At 47.2% G+C, this 13,076-nt stretch overlaps 8 protein-coding genes across 12 annotated transcripts in view; 4 read left to right on the top strand and 4 right to left on the bottom strand.

Annotated features, from left to right (window-relative positions):
- Positions 1 to 229: 229 nt before the first annotated feature.
- Positions 230 to 988, bottom strand: RB195_023304 (uncharacterized protein; the record flags this gene model as incomplete). The annotated part of the gene is made up of 2 exons (XM_064210687.1): positions 230 to 303; positions 769 to 988. The coding sequence occupies 2 exons, from the start codon at positions 986 to 988 to the stop codon at positions 230 to 232; spliced, it is 294 nt and encodes a 97-aa protein (XP_064066568.1).
- Positions 989 to 1,062: 74 nt separating this feature from the next.
- RB195_023303 (uncharacterized protein) lies at positions 1,063 to 4,549 on the bottom strand (the record flags this gene model as incomplete). 3 transcript variants are annotated; one of them, XM_064210686.1, is made up of 3 exons in its annotated part: positions 1,063 to 4,107; positions 4,189 to 4,317; positions 4,370 to 4,549. In XM_064210686.1, the coding sequence occupies 3 exons, from the start codon at positions 4,547 to 4,549 to the stop codon at positions 1,063 to 1,065; spliced, it is 3,354 nt and encodes a 1,117-aa protein (XP_064066565.1). The 3 variants fall into 3 exon arrangements, with proteins under 3 accessions (XP_064066565.1, XP_064066567.1, XP_064066566.1); XM_064210685.1 differs by lacking the exons at positions 4,189 to 4,317; positions 4,370 to 4,549 and having other exon boundaries at positions 1,063 to 4,035; XM_064210684.1 differs by lacking the exon at positions 1,063 to 4,107 and having other exon boundaries at positions 4,136 to 4,549.
- Positions 4,550 to 4,883: 334 nt separating this feature from the next.
- Positions 4,884 to 5,690, bottom strand: RB195_023302 (uncharacterized protein; the record flags this gene model as incomplete). The annotated part of the gene is made up of 1 exon (XM_064210683.1): positions 4,884 to 5,690. The coding sequence occupies one exon, from the start codon at positions 5,688 to 5,690 to the stop codon at positions 4,884 to 4,886; it is 807 nt and encodes a 268-aa protein (XP_064066564.1).
- A 3,488-nt stretch (positions 5,691 to 9,178) lies between these two features.
- Positions 9,179 to 10,418, bottom strand: RB195_023301 (uncharacterized protein; the record flags this gene model as incomplete). The annotated part of the gene is made up of 3 exons (XM_064210682.1): positions 9,179 to 9,293; positions 9,367 to 9,419; positions 10,308 to 10,418. 3 exons carry the CDS (start codon positions 10,416 to 10,418, stop codon positions 9,179 to 9,181), a joined length of 279 nt encoding a protein of 92 aa, XP_064066563.1.
- A 70-nt stretch (positions 10,419 to 10,488) lies between these two features.
- RB195_023300 (uncharacterized protein) lies at positions 10,489 to 10,896 on the top strand (the record flags this gene model as incomplete). The annotated part of the gene is made up of 1 exon (XM_064210681.1): positions 10,489 to 10,896. The coding sequence occupies one exon, from the start codon at positions 10,489 to 10,491 to the stop codon at positions 10,894 to 10,896; it is 408 nt and encodes a 135-aa protein (XP_064066562.1).
- A 157-nt stretch (positions 10,897 to 11,053) lies between these two features.
- On the top strand, positions 11,054 to 11,728 carry RB195_023299 (uncharacterized protein; the record flags this gene model as incomplete). The annotated part of the gene is made up of 1 exon (XM_064210680.1): positions 11,054 to 11,728. The coding sequence occupies one exon, from the start codon at positions 11,054 to 11,056 to the stop codon at positions 11,726 to 11,728; it is 675 nt and encodes a 224-aa protein (XP_064066561.1).
- A 220-nt stretch (positions 11,729 to 11,948) lies between these two features.
- RB195_023298 (uncharacterized protein) lies at positions 11,949 to 12,710 on the top strand (the record flags this gene model as incomplete). Of its 2 annotated transcripts, XM_064210679.1 has the most annotated exons (3): positions 11,949 to 12,140; positions 12,214 to 12,287; positions 12,350 to 12,710. In XM_064210679.1, 3 exons carry the CDS (start codon positions 11,949 to 11,951, stop codon positions 12,708 to 12,710), a joined length of 627 nt encoding a protein of 208 aa, XP_064066559.1. The 2 variants fall into 2 exon arrangements, with proteins under 2 accessions (XP_064066559.1, XP_064066560.1); XM_064210678.1 differs by lacking the exon at positions 12,350 to 12,710 and having other exon boundaries at positions 11,949 to 12,218.
- Positions 12,711 to 12,713: 3 nt separating this feature from the next.
- The window catches only part of RB195_023296 (uncharacterized protein), a gene marked incomplete at both ends in the record, with an annotated part of 3,554 nt that continues 3,191 nt past the window's right edge, over positions 12,714 to 13,076 (top strand). The window contains one exon of one of the 2 annotated variants that reach the window (XM_064210675.1): positions 12,714 to 13,076. This exon is cut by the window's right edge and continues 105 nt beyond it. In XM_064210675.1, the coding sequence (XP_064066558.1) occupies positions 12,714 to 13,076 (363 nt within the window). The other variant, XM_064210676.1, reaches the window with a different exon arrangement.

The raw sequence follows: 13,076 nt of genomic DNA, 5'->3' as shown, positions 1-13,076 counted from the left end.
CCGGCGATTAAGTCAAGTAAGTCACATATATATAATATATATAATATAATATATATATATATTTATCCGTCATTGGCATAGAAGAGGCTCGATCATGAAAAGCAGGGGCACAAAATAAATACTGTTCAAAATATTGCTTGCAGCAAGTCGAATTGTTTGCGCCTCAAGGGAGCCCATTGATCGTCAACCGACCCCTCGATCAGCTACGAACAACCAAAATTGAGTTGGCTTATCGATCTAGCGGATAGCACTGTTTTTCATTCTCTTGTGCTCCACTCGAGTCGCCTGCTTGTGGGCTACCAGCTGAAGAACAGAGTAGAGCGGGCTTGAAGGAATTCGTGAAGAAATCTGACCATCGGGTCGGCGGTTTTCCTGTAGTGCGCTTAAAATCGCGGGGAACTCAGTCGCTCACGGCTCTGGTCCAACGGTTGTCGTTAAAGGGCATCACGTGTCCGGCACACCTTATTTTACTTTCGTTGGCAAACGCGGCGGCGTCTCTAATCTTCGATCGCTGACCTGCCCAGCTCGGGTGTCAGGTCGTTCATCATGTTCAATTTGACATGTAGTACTGGTAATCCGCCGCAGAAAAAGACAGCGCTAGTCTTTTCTGGCAATAAATTGGGTTCCGGTTTCAGTAGAGTATGTAGTTTCTTTTTGCTCCTAAGATTCTCTGACTCAGACGAAGTGTGTTCCATTTGTTTTTTTTTTATCTTTCTTTTCTGGTGCACCATTGGTGTATGTGAATAAATAAATAAATAAATTTCTGACCCAGATGAACGTAGCTGGTGCATTCGGATATGTTCGTTCCGTTGAGCGCGAATAGGGTATCCGAGACCCATGCGTTGCGCATGAACATCGTCTTTTGCAGATTCAGCTCAAGACCGATGCATCCACATGCTTCGTCGAAATTGATTAGCATTCGTTCAGCTTCGTTGATGCGAGATGTTATCAGAACAATGTCATCGTTCTGATAACGGTGTACGAACATCAACCTTCACTCCCATGTAGTCTCATTCCAGCATTCGGATTGCGTTCTCGAGGGTCTTCTTCTTCTTCTTCTTCCTAGCGTTTGTCCCGCGTTGTTGCAGGGTCCGCTTTTCTGCTTCTTGTCTTCCATTTGGTTCTATCCATTGCATCAGCCGTACACAAACGTGCATCTATCATATCCAGCTTCACACGGTCTAACCAGCGAATCTTTGGCCTCCCGCGCGGCCTCACTCCTGAAACGTCGAGCTTCAGAGCGGTTTTGGCAACAGAATCTTCCCCCCGCCGCAATACGTGACCAAACCATCTCAGTCGCGCCTCCTTCATCTTCTCAGTTATCGGGACGACACCGAAGATGGAGCGCACAGTGTCGTTGGATACTTTCTCTTTTAGCGTCACACCTATCGTCCACCTCAACATCCGCATCTCCATAGCGTGCAGCACTCTTTCCAAGGCTTTCGTTGTCGGCCAGCACTCGCATCCGTAAAGGGCAACAGGACGCACTACCGTCCTGTAGATCTTCGACTTCAGTCGAACAGGGACTTTCTTGTCGCACAGTACCCCTGTTGCCATTTTCCATTTCATCCATGCAGCATTAACACGTGCTCGACCTTCTTGATCAATGTCGCCTGTGGAAGTCACTTTGGATCCAAGGTACTTGAAGCAGTTCACCTTGTTTAATTCGGTGCCATCAACACGAATTGAACCATCCTCTATCCTTGGTCCGCACTCCATGTACTCAGTTTTTGATGTGTTGAGGCGCAATCCATATTGCTGCAGCTGATCCTTCCAAGACTGCACTTGTTTCTGAAGATCATCTCGAGACTCCGACGCGAGCATGACATCGTCGGCAAAGAGTAGAGTCCACGGATGCTGCTTCTGGATTTCCTTCGTTATCGTGTCCATGCACAGTATGAACAGCAGAGGTGAGAGGGATGAACCCTGATGAACCCCTACTCGTACAGGGAATGGCCTGCTTGTTCCAACAGCACATCGTACAACGCTGGTAGGCTTCGCATAAAGCAGCTTCGTCCACCTCACATATTCTTCTGGTACTCTATGCGACCTCATGGACATCCATAACAGCTCATGTGGGACACGGTCGAAAGCTTTCTCGAGATCGAGAAAAGCAAGATGCACACTGCGGTTCTTCTCTCGATGTTTCTCCAGGAGGATTCGGACAGCATGGATAGCATCTATAGTGCTGCAGTCCTTCACAAAACCGCACTGGTTGAGTGAAACGCTAACAATTTTCCTCAGACGAGCTTCCAGGACACGCTCAAAAATCTTCATCGTATGGCAGAGCAGTCGTATAGGCCTGTACGAGGTGCAGTCAGCAATGTCTCCTTTCCCTTTCCAGACAGGCACGGTCACGGAAGTTTGCCAAACGTCTGGAGTCCGTCCTTCTGCAACGATCTTGTTAAATAGAGTTGCGAGCCACATGGACCCTCGATCTCCTAGCAGCTTCCAGATATCAACAGGTATGTCATCAGGACCGGTTGCCTTGTTCGACTTCATTTTTGCGAGGGCAGCACTGACTTCGACGGCAGTAATTGGTAGAACAGGACCCTCGACGCTGGGAACGGTTGGGATGGGAGGATGACAGAACTCTTCGTTACACAAGTGATTGTAGTACTCTCGCCACCTCTCCAGGATCTGACCAGAGCGGCGCAGAACGGCTCCATCAGCTCCCTTAACGATCTTGGTGTGCTCCATATCCAACGTTGAGCGATGACGTGCTCTGGCTAAACGATACACTGCCCGCTCGCCTTCTCTGGTATCAAGCATGTCGTACACAGCCTTGTAGCGGTCCGACTTCGCCTTGGAGACTGCCTTCTTAGCCTCCCTCTTCGCCGCTAGGTAAGCACCCCGATCTTCCGGCTGACGCGTCCTCCACCAGAGCTTATACTTGGACTTCTTCTCACGAATTGCCGCCTGAACTTCCTCGTTCCAAAACCACGTAGCCTTTTGTACCTTTGGCTTACCTAGAGTCGTCTTTCCCAGAGTGTTTTCCGCGGTCAAGCGTATAACGCTGGAAGTAGACAACCACATTTCCTCCACACTACGAGTAGGGTGGGGAAGTGTAGATGGAGCCACGGACGCGAAAAATACCTCCTTTCGATCCTTCAGATTCCACCATTTGATGCGCTGTGTTTCAGTCCTTGGATGTCTCTTCCTTGGACGGGAGATTTTCAAGTCCATAACGAGCAGATGGTGTTGGGCAGCGACATGATCTGTAGGGATGACTTTTGAATCCTGCAGAAGTCGGCGATCTTGTCGGCGTAACATCCAGAAATCTATTTGTGTTTCACGACCGCCGCTGGTGTACGTGATCAAATGCGATTTTCTTTTCCGATACTGCGTGTTAGCAATGATCAAGTCACTTGCAACAGCATACTCCAGGATTCGCAACCCGTCGTCGTTACGAGCTCCATAGCCGTATCCACCATGACAACTCTCGAATCCGTCTTTCCGGGAACCGACATGTCCGTTGAAGTCTCCTCCGATTAAAAGTACTTCTTCGCTTTCCAGGGATTGGACGTACTGCTCCAGATCTTCCCAAAAGCACGCCTTCTCTTCTTCACTACAGCCCATCTGTGGCGCATAAGCAGAGACGACTCGCAATTCCACTTCTCCTGTATCTACTTTTACAGCCATCAAGCGATCCGATAGTCGATCCACCGCTGTGACGCTATTTCTAAACGACTCGTTCAATATGATACCAACGCCGTTGCGATTTGATGTGCCGTGGTAGATCAGCTTGTAGCCATCGCCTAATTCCCTTGCCTTGGAGCCTTTCCAGCGAGTCTCCTGTACGCAACATATGTCAACACGGCGTTTTCTGAGACTGTCTGCCAGTTCACGACTTCTTCCAGTAAGCGTCCCAACGTTAAGTGTTGCCAAGCGCACTGGATGTTGCTGGCGATGGCGGACTAACTTCTTTGGCCGGCTTCGTCCTCTAGCCGGTAGCCCTCGCATATTTGCCACATTGCCCGGGCGAGGACAATGCGCGTCGCTTCTGGGGTACGCCCTAGCTTCTGAAGAACACATAGTAGACATTAGCAGTATGACGCGACGGGGGTGTTGTCCTCGGTCGGCTTGTCGCACTAGCAAGCTAGCAGCCTGGCACCGGAATCGTCGTACTACCTCCTCACTTAGCTAGCCTGTAGCCTTGGCCCAAGGACCGGGCTACTAGCCGGACACCTTTGTGGCATGGTTGAACCTGCCGAGACGAAGTCTCGCCACCATAGCTGCCCGACGGCCAGGGCCACCGCTGCGCCGCTTTGAGGCGTGAGGTAGGATTTGCAGCAGGGATTGCGTTCTCGAGGGTGGCTGTGAATATTTTAGGTGAGATTTTATCAACCTGTCTTACCCCTCTACTCACGTTAATGATGATATTCTTGTAGAACGGCGAAATTCTGGTCGTGAAGTTACTGTACAACTCTCGAAGTACCTTTATGTACTGAGTAGGGATGCCTTGGTTGTCCAATGCTTCCACAACCGCCTCCGTCTCAACTGAGTCGAAGGCCTTCTTCAAGTCGATGAAGGTGAGACAGAGCGGCATCTTGTACTCTCGTGATACCTCGATGAGTTTCGAAACAGTGTGAATGTGGTCAATCGTGCTGAATCCTTTTCGAAACCCTGCTTGCTCGCATGGCTGTCCTTCATCTAATGTTCTTTCTGTATTTTTTAGAATAACTCCTGTGAAGAGCTCGTAGATAAAATTGAGCAGATTGGGCGATAGTTGCCGATGTCATGTGGATCTCCCTTTCTATACAACAACACGGTTTCGCTGGTCTTACACTGTTTAGGAACCTTGCATTCCGACAGGTAACGTGTAAAGAGCCTCTCCAGGGTGTTGATGAGTACTGGCGGGAGGTTCTTCACTTGTTCTGGTCTTATTCTGTCGGGACCGGGTGCCGTACGTTTCTTACCGACATGATGGCATGTCGTATTTCGGACGGGAGAACCTCTGGAATGACATGTCCATCTTCCCTCAGATGGTGAGGAGGCAAGTGGACATGGCCCTCGAAGAGATCAGAGTAGAAGTCGTAGATGATTTTCTCCATCCTCCTTCTCGATACAATGGTTTTTCCCTTCGGGTTCCGGAGAGCAGTCATCCTCGTCTTGCGACTGGCGAAGTCTCGACAGGCATAGCGGATGCTTTTCCCCGCCTCTGCAGCTTCAGCCAGCACTCCTGCTCTTCTCTCTTTAAGGTCTTCCTTTATCGCCTCTCTGCAAAGAATTGCGAGCACGGACGTGAGTTCTTGGTTCCCTGCGGCTCGTGCTGCTCCACGCTGGCGTATCAGTTCAAGAGTTTCAAGAGACAGGCGTCTCTTGGTGGTTTTAGAACTCTCAGCTTTCTTCGCGCAGTCGTGAAGGTGTTCAACGAGCCGGTCATATTCCTCGTCGATGTTGTCCATTGCGGAATCTTCCCAAAAACCTGCTAACGTAGCGAAGAGGTCCCAGTTGATGATAGTTCTGGGATTTCTTCCTCTGAACTTGGCGGCTTTCTCTCCTCTCCGAGTGAAGTAAAATCCTTCTTGAAGGAGGCAATGGTCCAATCCTGCATAAAACTTTGGCACAACAGCATGCGTCAGGCAAAACTTTTTACTGACGACGTAGTCAATTTTTACGGTACCCTTCATCTTGTGACTCCTACGTCCAGCGTAGAGAGGAGGGCTTCGGGAATTGCGACTTTCCATGGATGGTCTTAGTCGTTATGATGAACTCGGAGCCTCTCCCTCTGGTTGTTCCATTGTAGGCCGTGGGTCTCGATGTGAAGTTCCTCCGGCGTTCTTCTTGGGCAAACTTGGGCGTTAAAATCGCCAATTATGACCTTGTAGAAGGCTGGATGACTCCTGCAACCCCGTCCTTCCTGGCGCTACCGTACCAGGCTTTCCTCCGGAATCAAGAGACTCTTTTCTATTACTGACATGCAAAAAAATTTTAAAACTCATGGACAGGTTGCAAGCCTCTTGCCCCATGACTTTTTGAGAGAACATCCGTTCTCCCGGATTGGACATGTGGTGCTTATTTGTTGGAGGCAACACCAAACCGCTTCCCTTGCACCTCACTTGATTGCAGGCTTTTTCCGGACCGACGTGCGAGATACAAGGATGTCATGAATCAGTCCTGGCTCAGCAGAATCGAAGGAGTGCTTAAAGGTGAAGTGTTTGAGTGTTCTCCAAGTGTAGAACTGACTCGTTTACAAAGAAAACCATGAAATCTTCAGCCTAAATTTCCTTTAAGAAAAAGAAGAAGACGTTGTTAGAAAAATGCGAATGCAGGGGGATGCGACGGTCCACTGGCGTCGAATTTGCGCGTCCGCCCCAGATAGCTACAAAATGGGTTGCGACGAGTCTCGCGGCGTCGAAACAGTGCCCGCAATAACTTTGTGTGCATGTCGTAAAAGGTAAATGGTTGCAGCCGTTTCATAGCCGTAGGTCATTTCATAGGTCACTGAGCGCGTTGCTTTCCAATTTTATGACTTTACCAGTATGAACGTCCGGCTAAAGCCGGACTTCAGACTTTCTGTGGTGTTCGCTCCGCTCGCCATCACTGATTAATGAAAATAAATTAATAATAGTGACATTTTCTGCAAAATTAGAGTTGTGATTTTCAAGCAACGTTTTCTTCTTTTTTTAAAAGGAAATTTAGGTTGATTCATAGTTTTCTTTGTACACGCGTCAGTTCTACATTTGGAAAACATACAAACTTCAGCTTTAAGCTTTCTTTCGATACCAATGTAATATAGACACGACTTGGAATCATTACTCAAAGTATAGGTTTCCCTCTTGTTTCCCCCAATAGTTATCACAGGATGATATTTCACATAAAATAAAGTGAATGACATCATCGTACTGATAAAGATAGCGTTCCACCACAGATCATGTAAACAGTTGGCTACTATATAAGCAGCAGTAAAGCATTCATGTTTCCACTTTCTGAAGAACGGAGGAGTCGTAGAGGTGAAAAGAAACGCGGAAAGTGGATACGACTATGAAACATTAGTGACGTCCCATTTACCTTTTGCGGCATGCACACGAAGTTACTGTGCGATACTTCCACACCGTCACACAGGAATTCGACGCTGTGCGATCCCTCGTACCCCATTTTATGGATATCTGGCGCCGGCGCACAAATCCGACGTCAGTGGACCCATATTATAGCTATCTGGCGCCTGCGCACCAATCCGACGCCGGAGGATCCGTCGCAGCCTCTTTTCGAATTTCGTGACTCACACACACACACACACACACACACACACACACACACACACACACACACACACACACACACACACACACACACACACACACACACACACACACACACACACACACACACACACACACACACACACACACACACACACACACACACACACACACACACACACACACACACACACACACACACACACACACACACACACACACACACACACACACACACACACACACACACACACACACACACACACACACACACACACACACACACACACACACACACACACACACACACACACACACACACACACACACACACACACACACACACACACACACACACACACACACACACACACACACACACACACACACACACACACACACACACACACACACACACACACACACACACACACACACACACACACACACACACACACACACACACACACACACACACACACACACACACACACACACACACACACACACACACACACACACACACACACACACACACACACACACACACACACACACACACACACACACACACACACACACACACACACACACACACACACACACACACACACACACACACACACACACACACACACACACACACACACACACACACACACACACACACACACACACACACACACACACACACACACACACACACACACACACACACACACACACACACACACACACACACACGCGCGCGCGCGGACAGAATAAGCCCGTTATTATATATCATGATCAAGTTGGTAGTATCCGTTCCTCAGAAAGTGGACAATGCATGCAAACGGCTGTTTAAATAGTAGCGAACAGTTTACATGATCTGAAGTAGAATGTTATCTTTATCAGTAGGATATTGTCTCACACGTCATTTTATGCCAAAGCATCATTGTTTGATAACTGCTTGGGGGAAACAGGAGGAAAACCCATATTTCGAGTAATGCTTTTAAATTTTGTCTATAATATATTGATAAGGAGTGTTTGAAGGTAAAGTTCGAATGTTCTCCAAATGTAGAACTGACGCGTTTAGAAAGAAGACTATGAAATATTTCACTTTTAGTTATAATTTAAAAAAGGAAGAAAGATTGTTGGAGATACACAAGTCTAATTTCACAGAAAACGGCATTAATATTATTTTCGTTGATTGGTGAAGGCGAGTGAAGCAAACACTACAGAAAGTCTGAAGTCCGGCTTTAGCCGGACGCTCAGATAATGGTATAACATATAAGTACATACAATTTATAACTTTATATATATATATATATATATATATATATGTTTACATATATAATGTGTGATGCGTGTAAGTGCTCATTTCTCGTTATAATCGCTCCTTAGTTGTTCATTCGTCTTCATACTTGCTCATTTACTACAATTCAGGAGAAAATGCATGTTATGTTGTCGCTGCCCCTTATCGAATAAGTGATCGCACCGCTGCAAAAAAGGTACTCTGGCAACCCTTAACTAACAATGCTAATTTCCTTAATTCTGTCGTTGATTATGAGTTTCAGAGCAAATGCCTGATTAATTTAATTAGTTCAACATAATATATAATTTTATATATATATTGTGTATATAATATAATATCAGTAGATATTCTGTTGATGAGCACTATGAAACAACTTTTCTGAGTTGTGTAACCTCATCCGCACAGATAAACAATTCGATCGATGACCCTCGTCACTGTAGACTGTTGAAAGTGGGGTAGACTCTGTTCACCTAGGAAGGGTACGGTTCATCCTAGCGCTCCCACGATGTGTAGAATTCAACAGATAGCTTACTTCTTATCGAATACAAAACTTGAGAAGCCTAGAGTTTGGTTTTATTTGCTTTTGGAATCCTATTCTTACTCTACTCATTTTTCTACTGGTAAGGTTCTGATTATTCACGAACCCTTCTAAACGTGTTTTTGTTTTGATTTATTTGCTTTAGTTCATTGCTTTGTTAGTCGTTGTTAGACATACAAAATCCCTGCAAGCATACCATACGGATGGAATGTCGTGTGACCGCCAGTCTACGATTGTTTCTAGCCATATCGGTTTCCTGAACATGGAAATATAAGCGGGTCAAAACGACATGAATCACGAGTGTAGTTGCGGTGCATTTGCGTACGCACTCGAAACGGCGCGGTGGAGGCAGCAGTTGGAATGGAGGTGGGACCGTCGCATACTGCAGCGATGGGTGGTGCCAGCAAGGGTTTCACCACACTTCTAGCCGCTACGCTCCATAAACCACTAAAACACACTACGGCAGCAGATTTGGTTTACGCGGCTGCGTCGCGGCGGGTCACATTGGAGGAGAGCAGCCTTTTACTGCTTGCTATTCGCAATTGTGAGGATATGTAAAGTTTGTCCTTGCTTCATTTTCTGTCGTTTCATCGACGTCGTTCTTCTCAACAGTCTTGCATCACTTTCGGTAGGCTATTGCTCCTTTTCAAACTTACTGCTACGTTGCTTATGTTAAAGAGGTGTTTTTCCTACAAACTCCAGTTCGTTTCTCTTCACGCATGCATTTCAACTTCTGTCGTCTCTTCAAAGTCGTTCTTTACGTAAATGTAGCTTTACTTTTCATACATCACTGCTCCTTATTCAGGTTTATTTCCACGTTGCCTATATTTAAGAGGTATGTTTTTTTTGTGTAAGCTCCTGCTGTTTTCTTTTCACGGCTTTAGATTCTTATCTTCTCTCGTTTCTTCAGAGTCTTTCCTTACATCAGTCTATCATATCATCAGACGCGAAGAGCGCCTCTGAAAAAACGACGGAAACTGAAAACCACACATGAAGAGAAAACAACATGAGTTAATGGAAGAAACATATCTTCTCAATGTAAGCAACTTAGCAATAAACTTGAATAAACAGCAGTAATGAATCAGAGGTAAAGAAAGACTGACGTAAGGAACGACGCTGAAGAGACGAGAGAAGATAAAAATAATATAATGGCATGAAAAGAAAGCAGCAGGAGCTTACACAAAAAAAAAACATACCTCTTAAATATAGGCAACGTCGAAATAAACCTGAATAAAGAGCAGTAATGTATTGAACCTCCACAACGGTTTACCGCTTCATAGTGGCGTGGAGGTGACACTGGGCATCGGACTGCGATACACAACGGAGGTTCGTCCTCCGGCAGGGTCTCCCAAGCTGAGAAGGAGTTCGACACATCCGACATTCCTACTTCTCAGAATCGGAAGCCTAGCTTCAAGTAAACCACTGCTAAGATTCACCACCGTCTTGGCAAAATGTCGCAAGGTGGCTCCGTTTCACCACAGGTTGGCCGACGACCTGTGGTGAAAGCTAAGCTCGCCGTGGCATGGCTGCTTAGTTTGGGGAAATGTCTTTTTGCCACTCCAGCATATACACTGCCTCAGTACCCTGCACACTGGGCCCTGCCGTCTCAGACGTTGGACGGTATGACGACCGGTGAGAGGCGATCAAATCTCAGGTTGCTCAGGACGTCATTGATTCTGGACCAAGGCGACACACGCATGACTAGCCATGGAGACTGTCTCAGACTGTGTATCTACAACGCGAGAACAGTGTCCACAGACGCTGACCTACTTACCCTTCTCGGAGCTGCAGAGCATATCACATTTCACGTGATTGCAGGAGACCAAATGCAGAAGAAACGACGTTTGACAGACGAATGACGGTACATTCGTCATTCGTGAAGAGAAGGTTCCGTCCCGAAATGTAGGCGGTGTTGGCTTTGTTGTGCACCCATCTGCCGTCCATCTTGTCGATTCTCACGAGATCCTGTCACGTCGTCTGGCCATTCTTTGCCTCCGCCCTCTGCGCCAAAAATCCATGAGTATCATCAACTGCTACTCACCAACATCAGCAGCTGATGAACCCGAATTGGACGCGTTTTACGAGGAGCTGGAGGAAGTAATCCGCAACGAGAAGTCTTACAAATTCGTTGTCGGAGACTTGAACGCAAAACTACGGAAGGCCACAGAAGAGGAATACAGGATTGGAAGATTTGGACTAGGGGACCGGAATGAAAATGGCAATCGTCTTGCCGGGCTGTTGCCCGCCGCGCGCCTCTTTCATGGGAACTCTCTTTTGATGAAAAAAGATCATCGTCGGTGGACATGGGAATCGGCCAATGGCGCGACTCGTGCGGAGATCGACCACATACTCACCAACGGGAGGTGGTGTCTACTTGACGTCTCAGTAGTACCATCCTTTTGTAGTGGTTCTGATCACCGTCTCCTTCGTGCGAAAATACGACTTAGCCACACGATGGAAAAGAACATCCGCTATCGGCAACGAGAAAAGAAGTCGTCTACGACGATTGCGTACTCGAGGACTCCTTGTCCCAAGGTGACTGGCACATCGAGGAGGACCCAAACGTGGACTACGAGATGCTACTCAGAGGATTACGAGTCTGTGCTGAGCGTGCCTCGAAGCCGCGCACGACAAACATGGATCGAATTTCGAAGACCACCAAGGAATTGTTGGAAAGAAGAAGAACTTTAAGGTTAGATCCGAATGCATCGCACATGAGCGGTTAGTAGCAAACACTAGCTGCTAAAAAGCGTTTCAAGAGGATCTTTCGAAATACAGGCAGAAGAAAATTCTGGAAGCAACACAAAGAAGAACGAGTCTAGAGAAGTGCTGCAGGGATCTCCGCGAATATAATATTCCGCTAGTAGCCTTGCTGAGCGAAGACGGGATCCGCACGTCTTCTCGTCGTGAGATGGAAATCATTACAGAGAGGTTCTACTCGAACCTTTTCCGTTCATCAACTCCTGTGTCAAGCCCGATCATCCCTACTGGTGATCATCCCAGCTCCACCACTGATTCTCCCTTCGGAAAGGAGTACGCTATCAAGAGCATGAAACCTGGGACTGCTCCCGGTCCTGATTTTATATCAGCATACTTTCTTGGGGTTGGTGGCCATCCACTTCTTGTAATCTTAGCAGCGCACATTACATCCTACCTTCAGAAAGAAAGGATCCCAGACTAGTGGAAGACCTCGCGAATCGTTCTTATCCATAAGAAAGGTGACCGATAGTACCTTCGGAACTACCGTCCGGTATGCTTGCTGAGCGTTTTATACAAAGTATTGACCAAGATCATCCTCACGCGCATATCTAGGACGCCGGATGAAGCCCAGCCTCAAGAACGAGCTGGATTCCTTCAGGGATTCAGCTGCTTGGACCACATCCAGACCGTGTCGAGGGTCATAGAGGTTTGCCGGGAATACCTCCTGCCCCTTGTTCTAACCTTCGTCGGCTATGAGAAAGCCTTTGACAGCATAGAAACGAATGCAATACTGCCAGCGCTGGTCGATCAAGGTGTGGACACGTCGCATGTGAGGACATTAGATAATTGCTACGATCGATGCACGACTAGGATACAGCTTTTCCACCGCCCTCTCATCACCATACCCACTGGAAAGGGGGTACGACAAGGCGATACTATATCGCCAAAGCTGTTTACGGCTGCATTGCAATGAATAATGAAATCACTTTCCTGGGAAGAAAGGGGCATACGTGTTGATGGAAGATCTCTTTCGAACCTTCGTTCCGCGGACGACATCGTTCTCCTTTTGAGCAGTACCAATGAAGCAGAAACTATGCTCAACGAATTGAACGAAGCAGGGAAGAGAATAGGACTGCGAATAAACAGAAAGAAGACACAGTTCGTGAAGAACGCATACTGCGAAGACGGAGGAGTACAAATTGAAGGCTCCCAAATCGTGGAAACTTTGTCGTACATATACCTCGGGCGTTCTATGAACATGGAAAACGACTTAAAGGAAGAACTGAATAGAAGAATGAGAGCAGCATGGGCAGCATTCGCATCCGTCAGGGAAGCTACG

Source organism: Necator americanus, chromosome X (genome assembly GCF_031761385.1).
Source record: "Necator americanus strain Aroian chromosome X, whole genome shotgun sequence".
Classification (NCBI taxonomy): domain Eukaryota; kingdom Metazoa; phylum Nematoda; class Chromadorea; order Rhabditida; family Ancylostomatidae; genus Necator; species Necator americanus.
Note: the sequence above shows the minus strand (reverse complement) of the source record. Positions and strands in the feature narration are given on the sequence as shown.